General features: G+C 39.4%; 1 protein-coding gene across 7 annotated transcripts in view; it reads right to left on the bottom strand.

Annotated features, from left to right (window-relative positions):
• The window catches only part of ahi1 (Abelson helper integration site 1), a 279,823-nt gene that overhangs the window by 181,197 nt on the left and 72,202 nt on the right, over positions 1–26,424 (bottom strand). For all 7 annotated transcript variants that reach the window (XR_006311028.1, XM_043686158.1, XM_043686143.1 and 4 more), the window contains 6 exons: positions 13,386–13,578; positions 12,351–12,446; positions 7,031–7,216; positions 5,239–5,394; positions 4,615–4,747; positions 3,792–3,915 (listed from right to left, as the gene is read on the bottom strand). Coding sequence is in view for 6 of the 7 variants with exons in the window: in XM_043686158.1 (XP_043542093.1) it covers positions 3,792–3,915; positions 4,615–4,747; positions 5,239–5,394; positions 7,031–7,216; positions 12,351–12,446; positions 13,386–13,578 (888 nt within the window). In the remaining variant the exon portion in view is untranslated. The remainder of the gene's footprint in view (positions 1–3,791; positions 3,916–4,614; positions 4,748–5,238; positions 5,395–7,030; positions 7,217–12,350; positions 12,447–13,385; positions 13,579–26,424) is intronic.

Below are 26,424 nucleotides of genomic sequence, written 5' to 3'. Positions count from 1 at the left end.
TTCCATGTCATGCTTTAATTTCCCCAAATTGAACTTGAGATAATTTTTTACTTCTTATAGACTTGAAAGTCAGGAATTGGAAGGAGGGAAGAACTCAAGAAAATTACAATTACTAGTGGAGTGAGCTGCTAATTGACCTGATGGATTTCATCTTAGGGTCTTAAACGGAGTTGGAAGTGAGACAGTTGATGCGTTGATTTTAATTTTCTATAACTCATTAGATTCAGTGAAGGTCATTAGATAATTTAATATAGTTCCTTTAGATTGCAAAACAGCTAATGTAACTTCTTTATTCAAAAAATTAGCTAAATATCTTTCGTAGGAAAAATGATGCTATTCTTAAAAACATCGAGGAGAAAGTGAGGTCTGCAGATGCTGGAGATCAAAGTTGAAACTTTATTGCTGGAACAGCACAGCAGGTCAGGCAGCATCCAGGGAACAGGAGATTCGACGTTTCGGGCACAGGCCCTTCTTCAGGAATTCCTGAAGAAGGGCCTGTGCCCGAAACGTCGAATCTCCTGTTCCCTGGATGCTGCCTGACCTGCTGTGCTGTTCCAGCAATAAAGTTTCAACCTATTCTTAAAAACATAACAGGGCACAAGGTAATCAAAGAAAGTCAACAGATTTTTAAAAAAATTCATTCATGGGATTTTGCGTCACTGGACAGGTCAGTACCTATTGCCCATCCCTAATTGTCCAGAGGGCAGTTAAGAGTCAACAATATTGCTATGGGTTTGGAGTCACATATGACTCAGACCAGGTAAAAACAACAAACCAAATGGGTTTTTCCTGACAAGTGACAATGATTTTATGGTCATCATTGGATGCTTAATCCAGATATTTACTGAGTTCAATTTTCATGGCAGGATTTGAACCTGGGTCCCAGAACATTACCTGAGTCTCTGAATTAATTGTTTAGTAATAATACCATAAGACCATTGCCTCACCTAAAGAGGAAGTGTTATAGACCAGATCAAAACCCCTCAAAACATATCAAGGAGATAGCCTAGACCCTAACTTTTATCTTATTTAAAAACAAGTGTAAGGCACTTTGTTCCCAATTTGATTCGACTGGTCATACAACAGACTTTAAGCAAAACACACTTTATTCTTTCACCACAGTTAAACACAAGAAAGAAGAATTGGCATAATTTTAACTCTATCGAAATACTTAACAAAATAACATATATTTAGCTACATTCGTCAACTGTTCTGATACAGCAGCATCTTTTAAACACACCTTTGACAAAAGCAAATTCAGCAAAACCATTTTCCCTCACTTGCTATCTCTTCCAGTCCAGGTGAAGGAACACTGACTGAATGAATCTAGCAACAGAGAGACAGCTGTACCAATCAGCTTCAATTCCAAAAACTCAAGCTCTTCAGCAACTGAAAGCAAAACTAAAAGTCTTGGTCTGTGCAAGTCTGATTCCACCAATTAAGCTTCTTTTGTCTGCTTTAAAAAAAAAGCTATTTACTCTGCTTTCCATGGAGCAGACACATCAGCACCAGATTTACAATCCCCTCTTCAACAGAAACAGATCAGAAAAAGTTCTTCTGAAAGGTACATTGTTTCACAGGAGTCAAAGGGAAAGTCATGTTTAACTAATCTACAAACACTCTTTGAAGGAGTAGCTGGTGCTGTGGATAAAGGAGAACCAGTGGATGTTACTGTACTTAAGTTTGATCAGATTTCTGCAAAGTTAAAACTTATGGTGGTGGAGATAACATATTGGCAAGTATACAAGATACAAGGATACAATGCTGGGGTCTCAACTCTACAACTCATGTAAATGACTTGGATGAACGGACCGAAGGTATGGAAGTTAAATTTGCTGATGATACAAAGATAGGCAGGAAACTGAGTTATGAAGAGAACATATGGAGCGTATAAAGGGATGTAGGTAGGTTAAGTGAGTGGGCAAAGAAATGATAAATGGACTATCATATGCCCAGCTATAAGAAGGATGTTTTTAACTTTAAGAAGGTTCAGAAGAGATTTACCAGGACGTTGCTGGATAGGGAAGGTTTGAGTTTTAAAGAAAGGCTTGATAGGCTCGGGAGCATAGGAGGTTGAGAGGTGACTTTACAGAAGTTTATAAAATCATGAGGGGAATAGGTAGGTTTAAAGGTAGCTTTTAAAGGTCTTTTCCCAAGGATGGGAGATTTCAAGACTCGGGGGCATATTTTTAAGGTGAGAGGAGAGACATTTAAAAAAAGACATTGGGGCATGTTTTTCACACAGAGGGTGGTTTGTATGTGGAATGAACTTCCTAAGGCAGTGGTGGATGTGGGTACAATTACGTTTAATAGACATTTGGATAAGCACGTGAATTGGAAGGATATAGACCAGGAGCAGGAAGGTGGGACTTGCTTAGTTTGGGATTATGTTCCATACGGACTGGTTGGACTGAAGAGTCTGTTTCAGTGTTGTATGACTCTATGTGGAAAAGCATGAAATTGTTCACTTTGGCAGAAAGAATAAAAAAAAGGCATATTATCTAAATGGTAAGATGCCACAGAACTCTGAGTTGCAGAGAAATTTGGGTGTCTTAGTGCATGAATTGCGGCAGGTTAATATGCAGGTGCAGCAAGTAATTAGGGAAGTTTTATTGCAAGAATTGAGTGCAAGAATAGGGTGATTACGCATCCGTGATATAGTGTATTGGTGAGACCACACCTGGAGCACTGTGTATAGAACCAGTCACTGTACTTACATTCGTGTGTTGGAAGCAGTTCAGAGAAATGTTTACTAGACTAATACCTGAAATGAGGACTGATTTATGAGGAAAGGCTACACAGGCCAGGCCTGTATCCAGTAGAGTTTAGAAAAGTCAGAAGTGACTTAATTGAAGCATAGATGATTCTGATGGAACTTGACCAAGCAGATGTGGAAAATTTGCTTCCTCTTGTTGGAGAATCTAGAATTAGAGATCACAGTTTAAAAATGAGGGGTTGTCCATTTAAGACAGAATTGAGGAAATATATTTTTCTCTTTAGAGACTTGAGAATTTTTGGAATTCTCTTTCTCAAAAGGAAGTTGATGCAGAATCTTTAAATATTCTTAGGACAGAAGTAGACAGATTCTTGATTACTCAGGGCTGAAAGATTATTGGGGTTGTATAGGAGTTGAGGTTAAAAGCAGATCAATCATGATATTATTGACTGTGGGGCAAGCTCAAAGGGCAAATTCTTGTTCCTTGTTCATATGTCAAGGCAGAAGTAAATAAAACTGATTATCAAAATGTTGAAAGATTATCAGGGATATGTTGGAATGTAGAGTTCTGGTTAAGATTAGATCTTTTGTCATGATCATATTGAATGGCAGATCAAGCTCAAAGAAATGAATGGCCTACTCTCGTTCCTCCTTCGTGTGAAAGCCAGTCGTCAATAACAAAGCTAAACTCTGTTGCCACTAAACAAGCTGTATACCTGAGTTTGAAGTACGAACTTTGAATTTAAACCTTGTTGAAGTATTTGCTGAAAACCATTTTTTTTTCAAAGCTGAGTTGTGGATTTGAGAAAAAAATTAGGTGCCAATCCCAGATTTCACACTCAAAAGTTCAAACAAACAGTAAGCAGCAGCAATCTCAAGTCTTTATTGTTTTATAGAAAAATGATTATGACATTCGTGAGCTATTTTTGGGTGACAGCATCAGTGGTATTCTAAGCAGGGAATGGAGTCAATAGCTTCAGACAAAGAGATTGCAACAAATAAAAAAGTTGCAGTCAGTACGTTTAAGGAGTTATTCCATTCTATCATAAGAAATTAATTTGAAACGAGCACTAACCTTACTGTACCATCTGATGATGCTGAGAGAATGGTTTTATCATCACTTGACCAGCATAGAGAGTACACAATGTTAAAATGTCCATTTAATTCTCCTAATAGGTGCCCAGAAGGAATTTCATAAACTAAATCATTAAATGAAAAGGCACAAAGTAATCAGTCAAATTGGACAGTGTCAATTATTTGTAACCACATTTTCAATTTCTCAAGAAAAAGACATCACTTTTTTGGCACAATAATTTTGCGATTAATTGTACAATAATTAATTTTGAAAGAAATGCATTTTTGCTTTCTTATTTAGTGCAGACAAGTCATTTTATATTTTATGTAACAGTGTAAGCATTTGTATCACTTTGAAAGTTTTGCTTTTATATTGAAAACAATGAAACACAGGACTGGAGTAGGAGTGTTGCTGGTGTCTACCTTGGATGGCCTTCCTTTTCTCAACATCCACAGCACAGGTGGTGGCTCCATGAGCATTGTATATGCAACATGACTGCTAAAGACACTGGAGAATTCTGTGTGACTTTGCAAAATCATTCATGCCAAAAGAAAGTGGATGTAAACATACAAAATAAGATTTAAAACTTTAGGCTTCGAAGTGCCATTTTTAAATCCTGAAACTTTAGGAGATTAAATTGTAGCCGAGACGACATAACTGAAGAACAATTTTTCTAATTGTTGATTGATATTCAGGCCTAGATCACTGGCAAAAAGTATTGATAGTCAAACGTATAAAATAGCACATGATTATAACATGTACAAAATTGCTACAATAAAAACTAATTCCCCCTTATTTTTCCTTCACGTTTGATAATTCTCACCCATAATAAAATGGCCTTTTCGGTCAGCACATGATGCTGCCAAATTTCTTCCATCATGAGAAAATTGTATGAAGTAACATCCTGTCTGTCCTCCTCGAAATGATAGCAAAAGCTTGTTTGGAATACGACAAACCTAAAGGAAGTGGTCACATCGTAAATTTTATACGTCAGCACTGTCTTTAGAGAAGTAAGGTAACATGTAAGCAGCATTCAAGAGGGTACTTTAGAAGGAAAAAGATGACACAAAAAATTAATAAAATTTAGAAATGAAGTGGAGGTTTTATTTTTGGGATAATAAAAAGGTAAAGTTGTCATAGTCTTATCAGACTACAGGGTTGCTCTCTCTTTCGAGAGAGAGAAATGTGATGGTAGTTTAACCTGAGGGTCAGCACACCCCAGGTGAGGGGAGAGGCCGAGAACAAGACTCCACCATGGTAGCCTCAGTTGTGCAGGAATTGAATCCACATGGTTGGCGTCACTCTGCAATGCAAATCAGCCATCCAACCAACTGAGCTAACTGACTCCTAGTGATAGTACAAAATGGGCAATAACCCATTTTACACCTTCTATGATTGGTTCTATTTCTGTTGCAGTCACAGCATAAGTTAAGCGAGCTCAATTTACCTGTCCAGGTAGTCTAGTCCACTTCAAAAGATCCAAATTCTGGTAATCTAGAGTTGATGAAACAGCTCCTTGTGCCAGCTCAGTTTGAAGATCATTGAAGGAGATAGTGCCTTGTTCTCGTTGAACAGCCATCATGGAACGTACAGAGGGATTTACCTATTTAAAAGGCACAACTACTTAAAGAAGAACTTGCATTTCACACTGTGCTTTTTATTGCCTTAGGACATCATAAAGTCAATAGAGTATTTTTGAAGTCTAGTTGCAGTTGAAACTTAGAAAATCTATTGAATAGGACTTGCTTCAGCTGTCTTTTATGTTTCATTTATGTATAGTTCACAAATCACAAAAATGTTACAGTGCACAAGGAGATTATTTGGCCATTAATGTATATACTAGCTCATTAAATGAGCTTCACTATCTAAAGCCAATCTTTTACTTTTTCCCCATGGCCTAGCACATCACTTTTATCCAAACAATCATCTAATGCTCCTTTCAGTGCCTCAATTGAACTTACATCCACCATACTTCCAGACAGTATGGTCCATATCCTAAGTACACATGAGTAAAAACTATTTCCTCACTTCACTCTTGCTTCTTTTGCAGATCGCTTTAATCTATGCCCTCTTGTTCTTGTTTTTTTTACAAGCGGAAACTGTTTTTCCTTATCTGCTTTATCTAGCCCACTCATGACTTTGAAATTTCGATCATATTTCGTCTTAGACTTCTTCTCTCCAAGGAGAACAGAGTTAACGTCTTCAATATATCCTTATAAATGAAGTTCCTTATTCCTTATCCCTGGAAGCATTCTTCTAAATGACGTCTGCACTCTCGCTAATGTGTTCACTTCTTCCTAAAATGTGGCACCCAGAATTGTGCACAATACGACAGTTGAGGTCAAACAAGTTTCTTGTACAAGTTCAACACTACCTTTTGCTCTTCTTAATGAAGCTGAGCATACTGCACATCTTACTTACTGCTCTCTGTACCTGTCCTGCCATTTCAATGATCTATGAACTTTTACAGCCAGGTCTGTCTGCTCCTGCAACCCCCCCCACTTAAAATTATATCCCTTATTTTATATTGTTTTTCAATATTCTTCCTACCAAAATGCATCACCTCACATCTCTCTACATTGAAACTCATCTGCTACCTTTCTGCCCACTCCAGCAACTTGTTTATGTCCTTCTGGAGTACTACACTGTCTCCTCACATTCATCCAAGTTTTGTGGCATCTGAAAACTTTGAAACTGCCCCTGCACACCAAGATCTCAAATATTAATATATATCAAGTATCATTACATTGAACATTCAAAAAATCGATCATGAATGTTCCTTCATCCTGATCAATATCCATCAACCATTAATCGCTGTTTTTTATCACTCAATCAGTTTTGTATTCACATTACTACAACCTTTTTATTCTATGACCTATAATATTCCACACAAGCCTGTTGTGTTGCACCATATCAAATGTCTTCATTAGAAAAAATAGTGGGCTTATTACTAAAATATATAACTGCTATTAAGATTCTGTTAACTTAATCAGTATCCCAGAGTTACTGACAAGTAGCATCATTAAGATCCTTATTGAAATAATATTCCAGATCAGACTACAAGAAAAAAATGGCTATGAAAGGTTTTTACAAGTCATCTTTAAAAATGCTTTAGAAAGAGAAAAAAAAGCAATCCGTAAAATAAATACCTATCAATCAAAATGTTAAAAGCAATTCACATATCCAGGAAATGTACAACAATGTGTTTAGCCTTTCAAAGGATTTTAAAATACACTCACATTTTGAGGTAGCCTTAAGCCTTTCACTGTAACGTATAAAGTTGAAGGGTAATGATTCCAAGGGCGTTTCTTCCACCATTCAAACACATCAATGGAATTGGAAAGCTTCTTGATTTTTACAGGTGGATAATATAACTGCAGGCGCAGTTTTCGATCAATATTCAACACTCCATTAGCACCCACCAGCTATGAAACAACAACAGAGAAGTCTATGTTCATATGTGGGACATACTAACTGAAGCATAAATTGGAACAATCACAAACATATGAGAATACATAAAGACAACGTGCCCAAATTCCTCAGGGCCCACTCCACTTCCTCTAGGTCAGAGATATAATCCACTGCAGGAAAGAAGAAAAACATCATTCTTTAATTTCTGTCTTGACAGAAGTGTAGCTTAGCCTCAGGATAAAGTCATCAATCCTCTCTCAGAACGAATTACTGCCATTTAGGAAAGGTTTAGAACTTTTCTGAAGATCTCAATTAGAACACCAGTTTCTGATTTCCCACTGAAGGTCAAGGATTCTTCAACTTTGCAGCACACACTCTTAATATGAGAAAGAAAGTTTGAAAGAAGAAGCCTCATACAAAGAATTAAACACTCAAGCAAATGAAATGGAATTTACCAGATAAAACCTAGACTGTTAATTTCCAGCTTTAGGAGTTGCAGGCCAATCTGTGTCTGTGTAGGTAATACTGCGGAACAAAGCTGGGCAAGTGGTAGAAATGTCAATGGGAAAACATTTTGGCAACAATGACCACAATTTGATAAGGTAGTCAAGTAAAAGGACAAGGAAATAAAAGTTAAAGGAAATAAAATTTTTGAACTGGGGAAGTACTAATTTTAATTTTATGAAAGACTCTGACCAAAATGGATTTGGTGCAGCTGCCTGTAGGAAAATTTACACCAAAGTGGTGGGAGCCTTTCAAAAAGCAAACAGTGAAAATGCAGGCCCAACATAGTCCTGTAAAATGTGAACTGTGGAACCAAAAATTCCAGAGAACCCAGAATATTATGGATTTACAGAATTAAATAAAGGGAAAAAAAGGAAGTTTATGGTGGATATCAACAGCTCAGAATATCAGAAGCCTTAGGGGCATATGGAAAGTGCAGGGAGTTACTTAAAATTGAAAGTAGAAAAGCATAGAAGGGGCCATGAAAAAAACACTTGCAGGTAAAATAAAGGAAAGCCCAAACACATTTCATAAGTACAGCAGATCAGGGGAAAGTCATAACCCCTGAGTGTGGGGCCAAGTGGCAAACCACAGGTGGAGCCAGAAAACATAGGTGAGGTTTTAAACGAGTTCCTTACATCCGTACTCAAGTTAGAGAAGAACGATAAAGGTACAGAGATCAGGGAAGAGGGCAATAACATACTTCAATAACTTACAATTGAGAGAGCAGGCTTAAAATTGGATTAGTCACCAAGTCATTGTGGGAGGCAAAGAGGAGATTGCAAGAAGAATAATATTAATTTTTAAATCCTCTTTGGACATAGGAGAGATGCCAGTGGACTAGAGGACAGTTACTGTGGTACGTTTATTCAAAAAGGGTGGTAAGGATAAAGCTGGGAATTACAGATCAGTGAGTCTAACATCAGTTACAGGAAAACCACAGGCAAGGATTCTGAGGTACAGAACTATGAGAGGCAACAATTAATCAAGGATAGTCAGTATGGCTTCGTCAGGAGACCTGACAAGCTTAACTGAATGTTTCAAAGAGCTATGATGTATGGATGTAGTCTACACGGACTTCAGTAAGGATTTTGACAAGGTTCTGCATGGAAAACCCATCGAATCCAGGAAATTTGGCAAATCTGATCCAAAATTGGTTTAGTGACAGGAAGGAGAGCACGGTGAGTGAGAGTTATTTTTGTATCAATGTGTCTGCATCCAATGGCATAAGGTTTGGTGCTGGTGTTTTTATTGTTGCATGTAAATTAGTTATCTTACCATGAATATAGAAGGTTTGATGAACAAGTTTGCAGACAACACGAAAATTGGTAGAATAGTAAATACTGAGGAAGAAAGCCTTAGGCTACAGAGGGTATAGACAGTCTGGTAAGGTGGCAGAGCAATGGCAAAGGAATTTAATCCTTAAAAGTGCAAGTACTGCAATTTGAAAGGACCAATAAAGCAAAGGAATATGCGATAAATGGAAAGACACTAGGAAATGTAGAGGAATAGAGGGACCTTGACGTGTATGTCCATAGATCCTTTCATGGAACAGGATAGGTGGATAAAGTGGTTAAGAAGGTATTTATTAGTCGAAACTTCGAATACAAAAACAGAGTGGTTGTTGTGGAGCTGCATAAGATGTTATACAGGCCACAGCTGGAGTACTGTGCCCAGCTCTAGCTGTCACACAAAAGAAAGGATGTGAGTGCACCAGGCAGGGTGCAGAGGGGATTCACCATTTTGTTGCCTGGACAGGAGTGTTTCAACTATAAAGAGAGATTACATAGACTCAGATTGTTTTCTATAGAGCAGAGGAGGCCAAGGGAGGATCTGATTGAGATGGCCAATATTATAAGGGGCACTGATAGAGTATATAGGAAGTAATACTTTCCCTTCATTGATGGATTAATAACCAGGGGATATAAATTTAAAGTGAAAGGGTTTACAGTGGATTTAATGGAGAATTATTTTCACCCAGAGGGTGGTGGGTATCTGAAACTTGCTGCCTGAAAGGATGGTACTGGCAGGATCCTTCACAATATTTAAAACATACTTAGATGATCACTTGAAGTATCATAGCATACAAGTCTATAGGCAAAGTGCTGGAAAATGGGACTATAGTAGATAGGTATTGATGACTGACATTGACATGATGAGCCAAAAGGCCTCTTTCCTTGCTGTAAAACTCTATGGCTCTAACCCAGTAGTCCACTAATAGCTTTCAGATATAGGAGAACACAACTTGCACAGATTCTGGTTTACATGTGCACCACATAACCCTCGATATCACAAACCAAGACAAAAATCTAATCACAAGACAATAATTTATCAGGTTAGCCAGGAAACAACAAAAATGCATCTAAACTTTGACAACAAATTTCTAGATGAAAATAGTCAGGTTATGATAATGTATTTAAAACCTTGCTTGCATCCATTTGTTCAGATTTTCAGGTTTCTATTTTATTCAGTCATGGGACGTGAACTTTGCTTGCTAAGCCAGCATTTATTGCCCATTGTTAGTTGCCCTTGACAGCATGGTGGTGAACTGCCTTTTTTTAACAGCTGCAGTCCATTTGGCATAGGTAGACCCATACTGCCACTGGGAAAAGAGTACCAGGATTTTGACCCTGTTATACTGAAGGAACAGCTATATATTTCCAAGTCGGGATAGTGAGTGGCTTGGAGAACTTGTAGATTGAGATGTTCCCATTTATTTGTTACCTTTGAACTCCTAAACTGTCATGCACTTGTGTTTACTAAGTGCTCTCTAAGCAGCCCAAGTAAATTTCTGCAATGCACCTTGTAAATAGTATACACTGCTGCTCCACAGCATCATGGGTGTTTCTAGATCTATTGCCACCCAAGCAAGCTGCTTAGTCCTGGTGTCAAGTTTCTGGAATGTTGTTAGAGCTGACTCATCTAGGCAAGTGGGAAGTATTTTATCACACTCTTGACTTGTACTTTGTAGTTGGTGAATGGGCTTTGAGGAGTCAGGAGGCAAGTTACTCACTGTAGGATTCCCAGACTCAGAAGGCAACTTACTCACTGTAGAACTCCTAGCCTCTGGCCTGTTCTTGTAGCCACATTATTTATATGGCTAGTCCATTTTGGTTTTTGGTCAACAATAACCACCAGGATGGTGACAGTGGGGATTCAATGATGGTAATGCCATTAAACATCAAGAGAAGATGGTCAGATTCACTCTTGTTCAGGATGATCTTTACCTGCCACTTGTTTGGTGTGAATGTTACTTCCAGTTGTCAGCCCAAATGTGGAGATTACCCAAATCTTGCTGCATTTGGGCCTGGACTGCTTCAGTATGAGGAGTTGCAATTGGTACTGAACTTTGTGCAATTACTAGTGAACATTTCTGACCTTATAGTAGAGGAAAGGCCTTTGATGATGCAGATAAAGATGGTAGGGAATAGGACTCCTGAAGAGATATCCTAGGAACTGAGATGAATGAAACTGTACAATCAAACCACTTTCTTTGTACCAGGCATGAGTCCAAACAGTGGAGACTGTCCCCTGATTCCCACTGACTTCAGTTTTGCAAGGGCTTCTTAATGCCACTCTTGATCAAATGCAGTCTTGATATCAAGAGCAGTCACTCTCACCTCACATCTAGAATTCAGCTCTTTTGTTCATTTTTGAACAAATGCTGCAATGAGGTCAGGAGCTGTCTTCGCAGAACCCAAACTGAGCATCAGTGAGCTCAGAGAGAGGGATGCAACAAGAAATATACTGAAGCCCAGGATCAGGCCACTTCACTTCAGCTTCAGCTTCAACACAGAAGAGAGAGGGCGTCCTAGTTCTTACAGCTGCAGCTTTGGGACACTGCTGATTGGAAAAACAGTATCAAATCAAACAGTAACATCACAGGAAAGTGGTGAGTTCATTCGGTTGTGATTTTTAAGAGTATACTTTTTGGAAGAAGCGATTAACTGAGAAATAACAGGAATAAATGAGTCATTATGGATTCAACCCAATACAAGTCAAACCAAAAGCAACATTTGTAGATGAAACCCTAGTGTCATTACTGACATGTGAATGTCCAACTGTTGAGAGACAGAGCAGTAGCAAATCCAGTCACAGCATGCTATCCTTTACATGGTTATTTTTCAAAGTCATCTGGAACCAACTTTCCTGGCTTGACCACAGCTGCCAAGATATCACCAGCAATTTCTAAAGGCCCCAGCAAGCTATCCTGGTAATGAAATGCATCCTTCAGGTCTTTAGTAGTCGAAGGACAGATACTGAATAGTGGAATCTTAGATGGTACATGAAGTTTGAAAGTACACAGGGATAGTCAGTGATGGCCTCAATCTTGAGTACAGGCAGCTGAAGTGATAACCTTTGGGATGGTGCCATGGAGTGGCAAAGAAAGCAAACATCTTATGCAGCAAATTCAGCAGCCAAAGAGGATACTCCCTTTTATTTAGCATACACAATTTGCTTTTCCTAAAAATGGCAATATTCCAAATATAATTAAGCTGTGAGTAATTATAAAAATAGCACTGGAAAAGCAATTGCTGTATTTACACAAACTAAATCAGAGCCAAACATCTACCAAGATCTTGAAAATACAGCAGGCAGCTGCCTGCTTTGCTTCAGAATATAACTATATCCATAATTCATTACCTTTAGAAATGCCCAAGCTATTTTTCGCCAACCTCCTTCACTACTTTGAGTTGCATAGTTGGCTTTGGCTTCATCCATACTTACAAATTCAAGGATCTGTAAATATTAAAATATCTTATAAGAGCTGCAAAGAAACCAAAACAAACACTAGATAATATCTAGTTCAAAGTGGCTCTAAAATATAGGTTAAATACTGAAAAGCTGATTGTTAACAGGCAATTATAGAAACTGCTGTTCACAAGTCAATAATGCAGGAAGAAAAAACAAAGTAACTATAGGATCATAGAATCCTATCTGAAGAATGTTGTGAAACTTGGAAGGGTTCAGAAAAGATTTACAAGGATGTTGCCACAGTTGGAAGGTTTGGAGGGAAAGGCTGATTAGACTGGGGCTGTCTTCCCAGAGCATCGGAGGCTGAGGGGTGAACTTATAGAGGTTTATAAAATCATGAGGACCACGGATAGGGTAAATAGACAAGGTATTTTCTCTGGGGTGAGTAAGTCCAGATCTTGATGGCATAAGTTCAGGGTGAGAGGGGCAAGGTCTCAAAGGGACGTAAGGGGCAACCTTTTCACGCAGAGGGTAGTGCTTGTGTAGAATGGGCTGCCAGATGAAGTGGTGGAGGCTAGTACAATTACAACACATTTAAAAGGCATCTGGATGGGTGTATGAAGAGGAAGGTGCTGGCAAATGGGACTAGATTAGGTTAGGATATCTGCTCGGCATGGACGTGTTGGACTGAAGGGTCTGTTTCCGTGCTGTACATCTCTAATGACAATGAACAGTGAAGTCAGCAAAACAATGAGAAACAAAGGGTTATATTACTGGTTCAACTGCAATTTCTACACTCAAGATTTAACTCTCATTTTGTTGAGCACGAATACATTTAAACTGGTTTAAAACATTAAAATAAAACTCACCCATTCTAAAGAATACTATACCATTCACTTTGGTCTCATCTGCATATAAAAAGTTAAAGATGATACAGCACAGATTAAATCAGTGTGTCAGAATCAAACCCCAATCTTTTGATACCTCAAAGAACAGAAGACTAGAAGGCGAATCCATAAATTCATGAAGAAAGTAACCAAATCGCTCATTGAATATAATTTGCTCCTCCCATGCTGGAATTGCTGATTTATTTTTCCTAAAATCGTATGGCTGTGTTATGATGGGAAGGATGTGTTCCACGTTCTCTTGCTCGTAATATGAAGTGACAGGTCGATTGCTATCAATATAAAACAATTGGAATGATGATAAAGAAGGAAATATTCTTAAAGAATCAAATCTCAAGAGCTTTTTATTCCAACAATGTTTTTGATAATAAATCCGAGTATTTTAACAAATTGGTCATATTAGCTTCAAAGGCTTAAACATTGCACAATGGTCACATTTTAAATTGATTTAGCCTACACTAGCCAAAGTTGTTTAAACCAGACTACAACTTGTTGGTCCAAGAGGTTATTTTCTTTAAAAATAACTAACTCTTCAAGTTAGAGGCCAGTAGGTCTTCATTTTCAGCGTAAAAAGACATCTCAATCAATAGGTTTCATGATATACAGCTTTTGATCTTTGCCTTATCAATAACACAATCTGTACAACCAATTTGAATTGAGCAGTATTATTCTGACATTATCAGAGCTAAGAATTAAAAACAGAAGTTAATTTGAAGTTATGATATGAATGCTAAGCGTATTCAGAAAGTATCAGACTACAAACTTTCAAACACACTTTTGGATACAAAAGTATGTTAGATGAGTGGAGGGTATCAAAATGTTACCACCTGTTCAGAAAAAGGGAAAGGGCCAAACCCCAGATAACTACAAACAAATGAGCTCATCAATGGTGCTCAGCTATTAGAAACCAGATTACAAATATCAACCATTTAGAAGAAATGCATTAATTAGGACAACTAACTTGTTTGTTCATGACAAAAAACACTGACATCAATGTGTGAACAGTGATGTGATTTGGGAGTGTTAGGGCTCATTCATATAAAAGTGATATAGAGTCGGGTACATAGTTAAGGGGGAGGAAATTATTTTCAAAAAGAGATGAATAAAGATAAAAGTTAAAGAATTTGCATTCACTGGGCCTTTCACAACATAAAACCATCCAAAACCCCTTTATAGTTAATTAAGCACTTCTGAAATGACGCCATTGCCATAATGTTCCAATAAACAGAAATGTGATAAATCATTATACAATGATATTTTTAAAAGGGAATGGTAGTCTTGAATCGTTTGTCAGACAGAAATAGTGTTGTGTGTTCTTTTCTATACACCAATAAGGGTGAATAAAACCACAGTTCAGCAATGCCAAGATTGCGGCATTGCCTCTGAATTTATGAGAGTATCAGCTTGGATATTTGAGTGGGGCTTAACTCCTCTTGATTCAGAAGTGAGAGTGCAGTGGGATTGTTGCCAATGGAAAAGAAGAAAGCTTTTATCCTTTTCTTTGAAGGGATGTGAGCATCCATTTGTTGCCCCTGAACAGTGATACTTTCTAGGCCAGTAGTTTTCAATTGGCATGTGTATTGCAAAATTTGTGTGCCCATGCTTTTGATATCCTCCGAAGCCTCAACATTGATTATTGACGACAGTATCTGCTCAGGAGAAGAGAAATCCACTCAGTTTTGCAGCCTTATGTACCTTGATGCTGAAAAGGTTGGGGACTATCCTTATAGACCATTTCAGAGGGCAGTTCAGAGTCAATCACATTGCTGTGCCTCTGCAGTTGCATATGGACCAGATGATGTAAAGACAGCAGATTTCCTTGTCTAGAGGGTATTAGTGAAACAGATTTGTTTTTATGACAATGATAGTTTAATTTTTTTTTTGGTTAAGCCCAAATTGTGTTGAGGCTTCTGGAGGGTTTTTTGCCACATTGCCTAGTGACTTCTTTCGCTGTATCTAATCAAACTCACCCCTATGGCATCTGTCACATCTGATTTTGGTCTAACCTTGCCGCACACCACTCCCTGAACAATTCAAAACTCAATGGACGTCTGCTGAAAGATTGACACGTCGTGTGCTTGCACCGTCTTTGAAAGGCCATTGTGCACCTGGACAAGTATTGACAATCCGGCACTGCACCTCACTGGAAGCATATCAGTACACAGACACAGGACAACACTGCCCATGGCAATCAGCTGGCATGACTGGCAAACTCCTCCTACATTAACCACATTTTCTTACCTTACTCACAGTTTAACCACCACACCACACTTTACTTGTATGTAGCTACATTCTACCTGAACAACCACCAAGTCAGTGCTATCCTGCCCAAAGCCTTCTGTTGACTCACAGCTTGTCAATGTGAGATAGGGGAACATCATATACATGGAAGCAAATGGACAAATCCAAACATTAGATTTAATTTTTGAAAGCAAAAGCAAACACAAACAAAACCAACGCAGCATCCGAGGAGCAGGAGAATCGGCGTTTTGGGCATAAGCCCTGAAGAAGGGCTTATGCCCGAAACGTCGATTTTCCTGCTCCTCGGATGCTGCCTGGCCTGCTGTGTTTTTCCAGCACCACATTTTTCAACTCTGGTCTTCAGCATCTGCAGTCCTCACTTTCTCCCACAAACAAAACCAATACAGGCTAAAGTTCACCCACAGTGTAAACTAGACTTAAGCATAATGAGCAACAAATATTTTGCAACATAATTATGTACTGTATTATTTCTTAACTATTGCAGTATGTAACAATGATATTCTGTCTGGCTTGTAGTGCCCAACCCAGCTAAACTCTGTCACAGACAAGGACAGCTTTCTCCTGCCCAACATCCTTAATTTCCACCTTAGACAGTGCTCTTGCTCTCCCAGTTCCTCAGCAGCCAGCACATTGTCCAGACTATACCAGATTGCAATGGAGTCTTTAGCACTCCTACAGTCTGTTCAACTATCATCCTGATCAAGGCATTGGCAGCATTTTATTTGTGCCCTGCATCATAAGATCATATGAAATAGGATCAAGAGTAGGCCGCTCAGCTCCCCCCAAAACCTGCTTCACCAATAGGATCATATCCGATCTGAAATTTCTCAACGAGGTCAAGAAGGCATAACAATGCCTCTTCTTCCTCAGAAGGCTTAGGAAATTCGGGATGGGGTCCACATCAACCTTTCCAGATGTACCATACAAAGCAATCTATCCGGGTGCATAATGGCTTGGTACAGTAACAGTGCTGCCCAGGAAAGTAAGAAACTGCGGAAAATTGTGCACAGCCCAGACCATCACGGAAGCCAACTTTCCAACCATGAACTCCATCTACACATCTTGATGCCACGGAATGGCTGTCAACATCATCAAAGACCCTTCCCACCCCGACAATACTTTTTTTTACATTAGATTACATTACAGTGTGGAAACAGGCCCTTCGGCCCAACAAGTCCACACCGACCCGCTGAAGCGTAACCCACCCATACCCCTACATTTACCCCTTACCTAACACTACGGGCAATTTAGCATGGCCAATTCACCTGACCTGCACATCTTTGGAATGTGGGAGGAAACCGGAGCACCCGGAGGAAACCCACGCAGACACGGAGAGAACGTGCAAACTCCACACAGTCAGTCGCCTGAGGCGGGAATTGAACCCGGGTCTCTGGCGGTGTGAGGCAGCAGTGCTAACCACTGTGCCACCGTGCCGCCCACTCTCTTCTAACCTATCCCATCAGGCAGAAGATACAGAAGTTTGAACACATGCATCAACAGGTCCATTAACAGCTTCTTCCCTGCTGTTATTAGACTACTGAACGGACCTCTCTAATTTGAATCTAATGTTGACCTTACGTTTGTGCACCTCCTGAGCAGTCGTAAACGTGTATGCCTCGCTCTGTCTAAGCTACGGTCTGTGTGTCCTCGTTTGTTATGATCTGACTATAGTGCAAAACAAAACCTTCCACTGTACATAGGTACATATGACAATTAATCAAATCAAATCACATCCACTTTCCTGCCCTTTCCCCTGTAGCCCTCGTTTCCCCATGTGATCAAAAATGTAACTATCTCGGCCTTAAACATACACAAGGGTTCTACTTTCACAATTCTCTGTGACAAAGTGTTCCAAAGGCATTCAACCCTCAGCTAAGAAATTCCTCCTCGTCTCAGACTTAAATTGGTGCTACTTTATTCTGAGACTATGTTCTCTGGTCTTAGACTCTCCCACAAGAGGGAACATCCTCATTATCTAGTCTGTCAAAGCCCTAAGAATCCTATATGTTTCAACGAGATCACCTCTCATTCTTGTACACTCTAATGAGTGGAGTCCCAACCTATTTAGCCTTTGCTCTGAAGGCAATCCCTCCCTACTGGGGATCATCCAGTAATGGTACTTAATTCTTCTCCCTTATTTTTTATTACTAATGGGATGTTAAAAATATCTTCCACAATGAAGACTAAAGCAAAATATCTGTTTAATTCCAATGACATTTCCTTGTTCCTAATAACCATCTCTCCAGATTGATTTTCGAATGGGCCTATGTTCACTTTGACCTCTCTCTTCCCTTTTATTTACTAGAAGCACTTATTGTCAGCATCAGTCAGAGGATTGTGCAATGATGGTGAGGTGCGACATGGTAATCATGGGTATCACTTACTCTACCGCATATCTAGCCTTGCAATGCGCCCGACTCTCAAATCTACCAGATGCACAACAGTGCTCCAGGATGTAAGAGTCATGGTAACTGCCACGGTAGTGGGTACACACCTCCAGGAAGCAGTAACAATGATCACAGATTACTTGCCCTTCCTGTTGATGAGTTCTACAGTATTGTAATAGTGTCACCTGTGTCCAATTGATAGCTCCCTGCACATGGGAAAATTCGGGTATGTTTCAGAATCTGCTGGGCTGCAGCACCGATCTCACCATGGGGGAATGAAATGAAAAGGTGCAAAACTGCAGAGATGGCAGCGCTCACCATCCTCATACATTTGCTGATGCACAACTGCAAGATTCCACACGGACCAGTATCACCTCCTGGAATGAGCCAATTGCATAAACGTTGGTAGTGGCTGCCACCTTCACAGCCTCATAAATTGATCTCTTACAAAAATTTAACTAGATATTCATTTTTGAACATAAGGGGTATTCATTCCTGGAAATCCACTTGCTTCTTTATTAAAATTTAGCTTAAATTGTTAGGATTCTTTTACTTAAATCTCTAGAGTTCAAACTATTGATATTTTCTACATACTCCAGAATGCAGATGTAGAAAGTAGTTTCCCCTGTGGGACACTCTAGGACCAGAGGCATAATCTCAGATTTAAGGGGGTGCCCTTTTAAGGCAGAGTTGAGGAGGAATTTCTTCTCTGAGGGTTGTGAATCTGTGGAATTCTTTACCACTGAAGGCTATCAAGGCAGGGTTGCTAAGTATATTCAAGACTGAGACAGGCGGATTTTTAAATCCCAAGGAAATCAAGGGGTACAGGGAAAAGGCTGAAACGTCGATTTGAGGATTATCAGATCAGTTATGATCTCATTGAATGGCGGAGCAAGGTTGTTGGGCTGAAAGACCCCACTCTGATTTTTTACCTCTTATAGAACAGAGAACAAAGAAAAGTATAGAACAGAGAACAAAGAAAAGTACAGCACAGAACAGGCCCTCTGGCCCACAATGTTGTGCCGAGGGTTAATCCTAATGTAAAATAAAATAACTTAACCTACGCACCCCTCAACTCAATGCTATCCACGTGCATGTCTAGTAGTCGCTTAAATGTCCCTAATGACTCTGCTTCCACCACCGCTGCTGGCAATGCATACCATGAATTCACAACTCTCTGCACAAAGAACCTTCCTCTGACGTGCCCTCTATACCTTTCTCCTAATATCTTAAAACTATGACCCCTCATACCAGTCAATCCTGCCCTGGGGAAAAGTCTCTGGCTATTGACTCTATCCATTCCTCTCATTATCTTGCATATCACGATCACCTCTTTCTCCTTCTCTCCAGAGAGAAAAATCCGAGCTTAGACAACCTCTCTTCATAAGGCAAGCCCTCCAGTCCAGGCAGCATCCTGGTAAACCTTCTTTGCACCCTCTCCAAAGCCTCTGTATCTCTCTTATAGTAAGGCGACTAGAACTGGACACAATATTTCAAGTGTGGTTTCACCAGGGACTTGCAGAGCTGTAGCAAAACCTCATGGCTCTTAAACTCATAAGAGTCTTATGATCTTGACCTTGGATGTTTCCTATTATGGGAGAATCTAGAACTGGAGGTCATGAGATAAACAAGGTGGGAACACTTTTTCTTCAGAGGGTTGAGTGTTTTTGGAGTTTCCTTCCTCAAAAAGGCAATTGATGCAGAATGTTTAAATACAGGTAATTTACCTATAACGTGGCAATTGTGTTCCTGTGCAACACCATGTTATAGAAAATCACGCATTATAAATAATGGGACCTATGGGGAAAATGGGGTTAAAGGCAAACTGCCAAAAATATCAGTAGAACAAAAATAATAGTTAGTCTAAAACAAACAATAGCCCAGTCTAAGTAAGTCTTTAAACCATATATTTTAATGTAATAACAGAGTAGATTTAAAACTTTAACACTAAAAGCACTGACTACAGCACTGTACCTTTCACAAAGCATGCAAGCCAACTGACCATGTGGTGCTGATGTGGAAGTCCAGCCCTCCTCAAGATTCCCCCCCCCCCTCACTGTTTGAAACAAAGTTCCTTCTCAATGTAGACTACAATTCCCACTTTCAAGCTTGGTTTAATGGATTGCAGAGCTGATCCTGAGGCTAGGTTTTGCTGTTCAGGGAAGTGCTGGGGTTGAAATGATGTAACAGCGAACGTGAGTTCGCTTTATTAAAAAACGTCCACAATTTACTAATCGGGTACAGCCAAATTGTGTTTAATAAACTCGCATTATAGGAGAACTTGTATTTTTAAGGGAGAAGACAGATTCTTGATTAGTAAGGGGATAGAAGATTAGTGGGGAAATGTAGAGTCGAGGTTAAAATCAGATCAGGCACAATCATGTTGGGGTGGAGCAGACCCTAAGGGCCAAGAGACCTAATCTTGTTAGGAAGATTAGTTTTAAATACAGAAAGAAAAAACTTATTGAGAGAAAAGAAAAAGATAGTTAGGGGTAGAAAGACAGTTTTTTATAAGTACGTTTTAACAGTGTGAACAATTTACCACCTATGGAATGAGATGAAATATCAACTCCAACATTCCAGTAAGTCAAGCAACTTCTTAACTCAGGGGAAAATGCATGAGAGTCACTTAGAAGCTATTGGCTTCTATTCACGTACAGATTAAAACTTGTTGCTTCTTGGAAGTCAAATCTTGTATTCTGTATCATCAACCTCTGACCTTGAACCCCCTTCAGAATTATTACCTTAGACAAAGGCACTTACTACATACTATTGTAACGAAAGGAAATATTAATGAACCCCATTCTACTGATTTTCAGTAACAAATAATCTCTAATTAGCAGATCGTACTGTCAACTTTGAAGGCAATGGGTTCAACACTTTTAATGTTTCAGTTGTGTTACAAGAGAACAGTGATGGAATGCTGCATTTTCTGATTTGCTTCACTGGATGAAACATTTAAATGATACATCTGTTGACTTTGTCTAGTGGATATTAATGATCACATCTAATTACTGAGTCACACATTCTCCATCAATCCGAAGCACCAATCCAACCTCAGCTGCTAGAAACAGCATTCTTTTTTCACATCGTATTTAAAAATAATTAATTGTACCCAAAGACTTTTGGAGCATTTCAAAAACATCAAACAGTGCAAATAAATACGAGTCTTTCTTTCATTTTTAATATACTACTTTTATGCATGTAAGTTTGTAGATTTACACAACCACTAGCTATGGCACTCATCAGCATCTATACAGAGTGAGAGTCAGTCAACAAATTGAGTATTCCAAAACACAGTTATGGGGTTCCTATTAGTACAAAATACAGTAATACCACAGATAACTTTTGCACACATATATGAAAATCATTCCTGTAATATAGAGCGTCATTATTGGCTTGTGGTTTTACAAAGTGTTGCGTGTACGGTATTCAAAAAGTAAGCATGAGAGAATTGATATGACTAACTTTCTATACTTGGTCACAACGTATAGTATAACATTGCTGATGACCAATTTGCAAAATCTGTTTTATTGATGCAATAACTATAGGATGTTCCTAGTTAGTTAGCAGATAGAGCAGGCATCATGGTTAGCTCTTCAGTCTGCATTTTCTACAAATTTCTAACGTATTCTGATGGGGAAAGTGCTGAACATGATTTATTGGAATTGAGGGGGAGAAATAAACAGGTCTGTCTAGATAGCCATTCAGTATATACAATGAACACACGTTTACTATGGACAATTGGCATATTTCAAGGCAAAAACAAGGGTTTATTTAAACAATGAGCAGTCAGTTAATCTATAATGCATATTTCCAGTTTGAAGTATGAAGCAATAGATAATGATGGACTGCATGTTATAGGGTTTCACAAAGTGAACCACTTTGAGCTCTCTTGTCCTTAGTATTCTCTCATTTCTGTTTTAGTTTCTTCTTGCATTGTTAAATTTTGTTGCATTATCAAAGTGCATTCAACTTAAATACTTAAAAACAGTTACGAATAAGTTAATAGGTGAACTAGGAGCACAGGAAAAAGAAAGGGAGGCCAAAAGAGAGTTAATGTACATACTGATGAAGGGCTCCTGCCCAAAACATCAATTTTCCTCTCCTTGGATGCTGCTTTGTCAGCACCACTGTAACCTTGACTCTAATATGCATACATGTCAATGCACTGAGCATAGTAAATAAAGTTAAAGTGTTACAGAAGCAGATTGAATGTGGTATTATGATATTTTATGTTCCTTGGCCATCTGGCTCAAGGAACTGCAAGTTTGGGTGTTAAACAAAAGTTACTTGGAAAAGATAAAAAAAGGAAAGAAAGGAGAAGGGACAGCAGTACTAGTTAAGGAGCGGTGCAGAAGAAAGAAACCTCAGAGGGTTTAAATACAGAGTTAATTTAGCTAGAGCTAAGAAACAAAAAGGGTGCACGTTACATTGTTCAGTGGAGTGGATGGACCAGATTTTTATTGTTTGTAAAAATTACCCATACTTCCAGCTAACTGCCACTTCAACACACCACCGTGTTCCCTGCCAACATTTCTGTCTCAGGTCTGCTGCAGTGCTCCACGCTGGAGGAACAGCATCTCATTTCCCATTTGAGAATCTGACATTGGTAGATTCAGCGCAGGCTGTGGTGGCAGAGGGGAATTGGCCTTGTGTTGAAAGATAGCATTTGAAGAGTGGCAACATCAATGTTGGTTGGGTCTGGTGTGGATTGTTGATGATAAGCTGGCTCAGGACTGATGGACTCTACTTAAGCTATATCTTTCTACTGTTTTTCTTATTTTTAAAACTATTCAAAATGACGGTGAAATGTGGTGACAGTGGAAAAGCTTTTCACTATACTTTACTGTTTTTCTCACTATAAAATAAAATCACTCATTCATTCATCCTGTAGCTTTCAGGCCTCAATAACGAGTTCAATAATTGTAGAGCCTGACACCACATTCCACGTCCTTTACCGAATCCCAAAACTCCAGGCCCTGTCATGACATGGGCTGCTTTCAGCACAGGGTAAAAACAGGGTAAAAACAATGACTGCAGATGCTGGAAAACAAAGTCTAGATTAGAGAGGTGCTGGAAAAGCACAGCAGTTCAGGCAGCATCCGAGGAGGAGTAAAATCGACGTTTCGGGCAAAAGCCCTTCATCAGGAATACAGGCAGAGTGCCACCCTTCAGGCACTCTGCCTGTTTTCCTGATGAAGGGCTTTTGCCCGAAACGTTGATTTTACTGCTCCTCGGATGCTGCCTGAACTGCTGTGCTTTTCCAGCACCACTGCTTTCAGCATCAATCCATTTTCACCTCCTCATGATCCCCATTATTTGCTTTTCTCCTTCCTGGCTTACTTTCAGTAATCACCTTTTCTGCCTAACTCTCCCTCTGGGTTCCATCTCCACCTAACTGTTCACTCCTTTACGCCACCACAGGCCCTTTATACATTTATATCGCCACGTTTTCCGAGCTATGAGTTCTGAAGAAGGGTCACTGGCCTCGAAATGTTAACTCTGCTTTCTCTCAACAGATGCTGCCAGACCTGCTAGGTTCCTCCAGCAATTTCTTTCAGATCTTCAGCATCCACAGTTCATTGTTTTATTTAAGGAAAGCTGCATTGTTGGACCTGGTCCTTGGAATTGAGGTGGGGCAAGCGGATCAAATGTCAGTGGTGAAATATTTACGAGACAATGATCAATGTATCATAAGGTTCAGAGTAGTACTGGGGAATATTAATTCATCAATCCAAAGTAAGGAAGATCAATTGTTGGAGAGTTGACTTTACCAGGACAAGAACAGAACTGAGTAGGATTGACTGAAATAAGAGATAGGCTGGAAAAACAGTAACGGAATATTGGGTTACCTTCAAAGAGCAGATAGTTTGGATATATCAGAGGTATAGTCCTTTAAATGCAAAAGATAGAAAAGAAAATTCAGAGTTCCCCAGATGACAAAGTAGAAGTTAACATTAGAAAGAAAGAGTATGCTCATCACAGGTGTAAGGCATAAAATAGAATTGAGAATCAACTGTAATACTAAAGGGCCCTTGGGTAATGTCAGGAAATCCTGAACAGCTGTTCCCTGGACGCTAAAGTCTACACCATGCAAATAAATAAAAGATATTGTCTCTTTAAAAGTATCTAAATGTTTGGCATCAGAAAGGAAGGATCATTTTCATTTGTTAAAACCAAACTCTTTGGAGAGACTGAATCACTGAGTTGTTGGCACAATGGTGGACTTAGAAATTCAGATTGCAAAATAATCGCAAAATGAATCCCTGTGATAAATGCATTTCATTCAAGTCAAAAACTAACTGTCACCCCTGTAATTTAGGACAGAGGTACGTGGCAAATATCTTGACCCGATGTTAAATTTCCCTTTTGTTTTTGTGTGTGTGTGTGTGTGCGCATGCTTCCCTTTAGCTTTAGTCTTACATCAGCTAATGGGATGAGAGGCTGTATCATTGCTTTTACTTGGTAAGTCTTAAGGTAAAGGAATCCAGGAAGAGGTATTTTGCAATGTCATGGTAATGCCAGTTTTCTACCTAACCAATGAATTCCACTGGAGAACACAGGAAAGAACAGCATCAAGATAGCTGACAGCTTCCTCAAGAAAAATGTTAGTATACTATGTTTGAGATCTAAGAATGATTTACCTGTTTCCTTTGCTAGCTGGGGAATGTTGGCCAACGGTTACAACCAGGGAAGAAAATATTGAAATGACAAGGATTATTTCAGGATTCTGATATGAGTACATTTCCTGACTCTCTTTGACTAATAGCTTAGTTAAATTTACTGTTCATTTTGATGCTGTTCACTAGACTTTTAGTCCTTACATGGGCAAAGATAGATATTTACACCAGCCTACTGTCACAACAAAGGTGACTTTTGGACCACATTCAGCAAGATTTCCTTTCAGTCTCAGAGGATGATCAGAACCTGAATAAATATTGAAAAGTTCTATTTATTTTTCTCTGTGAAGTCAGGCTGAGTTGGAATGCTCCAGACTCACCTTTCCCTCTCCTGCAACCATAGACTCTTCTGGAACACAACTCCCCATTCTTAACCTAGTACAGACTGGTAAGCAAGGCTTGTCCAATTTCCAGCTGGCCATTTATTCCTCCTCATCCATTCCAATGGAATGTTAATAAATCTCAAGTATTAAACAGCTTCTGTTTAACACTTTCTGATCAACTATTTTTAAAAATTAGTCATTAAAAAGCAGCTTATTTTAACAGTCCATCTTACATGGACATTTGACTATGGTCTATGAGCATGTGATAGATACAGAACTTTAAAGAGATGGATGACTTAATTACTGATGACCTCACTAATTTCAACAAGCAAAAGAACATCATGCAAACAAAAGTAACACCTCACCTTTTAACGTGACTTGATATTCACAACCATCACTATTCTGCACACCAATTTCCAAGAATTTGTATTGAGTACATGTGGCATGATATTATAAAACAAAGCACAGTGAATTAAAGACAAGGATCTGCACTTGCAATACCAGTACACACCTTCTAGGTGGATTTGTAGCTGATACATTCTTTGACAGCACTCATCACAGGAAAATCCAGAAATTAACAGCACTTAACCTAAGGTGACAGCTCAACACAGTGCTCAAAGAGGGCTGCATCGTTATAAGTGTCAACTCTTAAGTAAGACATTAAACTTGAACCTTGTATGGATTTGCAGATGTGTAACAAATTGCATTGCCTAACTTGAGGAACAGGGAGTCTAACTGATGGCCTGGCCAAAATTTATTCCTTGCCAAACATCAAACAGATTAACTATTCATCTATCTCATTGCAGTTTGTACAGACGAAGCTCGATTATCCAAATATCAATTATCCGAATATCGGATTATCTGAAGGATATCTCGAGGGCCCGATAGAAACATTACATCAAAGAGGTGTTTCCAACACTTTTGTTTACAATGATTAAAACCGAACTCAGCTTACTGAAATATTGCCGAGAACAGTCCTGGACATCGGTGGGAGCCCAGGCACCGCCTCCAAATGACTGACTGCTTGCCGCCTCTCTGTCTTCACACTTTCCCTGGAGTTCTACACAGGGGTGTATCTGAAACCTCCCTTCCCCAGATAATCTCTCCAACATTTTCCTGTACAGGGCAAAAGTGGAACCTGAGAAAACATTGCAGTAAAAATTTGTGTGCGTGGCTTCATGTGTATGCTATTTGGAGACTCAATCCCCAAAGGCAGCAGCAGTCTTACTGTTGATGTCCAGTCTGACTGACCCCCTGAGGGAGAGAGGGAGGGGCGGGGGCAGGGGGTGCGGGGTGGATGGGAGGTGGCGGTGCAGATGGTGGCGCGGATGGTAGGTAGGGGCAGAGGCAGACAGGGTGGCGTGGTTGGACAAGAGCTGGGGCAGACAGGGATGGCAGGCATGGGGTAGGGTCGGATGCAGGGCGGGGCTTGGGTGCGGTCAGACAGGGGGTGGGGTGGACAG

Source organism: Chiloscyllium plagiosum, chromosome 3 (genome assembly GCF_004010195.1).
Source record: "Chiloscyllium plagiosum isolate BGI_BamShark_2017 chromosome 3, ASM401019v2, whole genome shotgun sequence".
Classification (NCBI taxonomy): Eukaryota; Metazoa; Chordata; class Chondrichthyes; order Orectolobiformes; family Hemiscylliidae; genus Chiloscyllium; species Chiloscyllium plagiosum.
The sequence above is the reverse complement of the archived record's forward strand: the minus strand, read 5'-3'. Positions and strand labels throughout refer to the sequence as shown.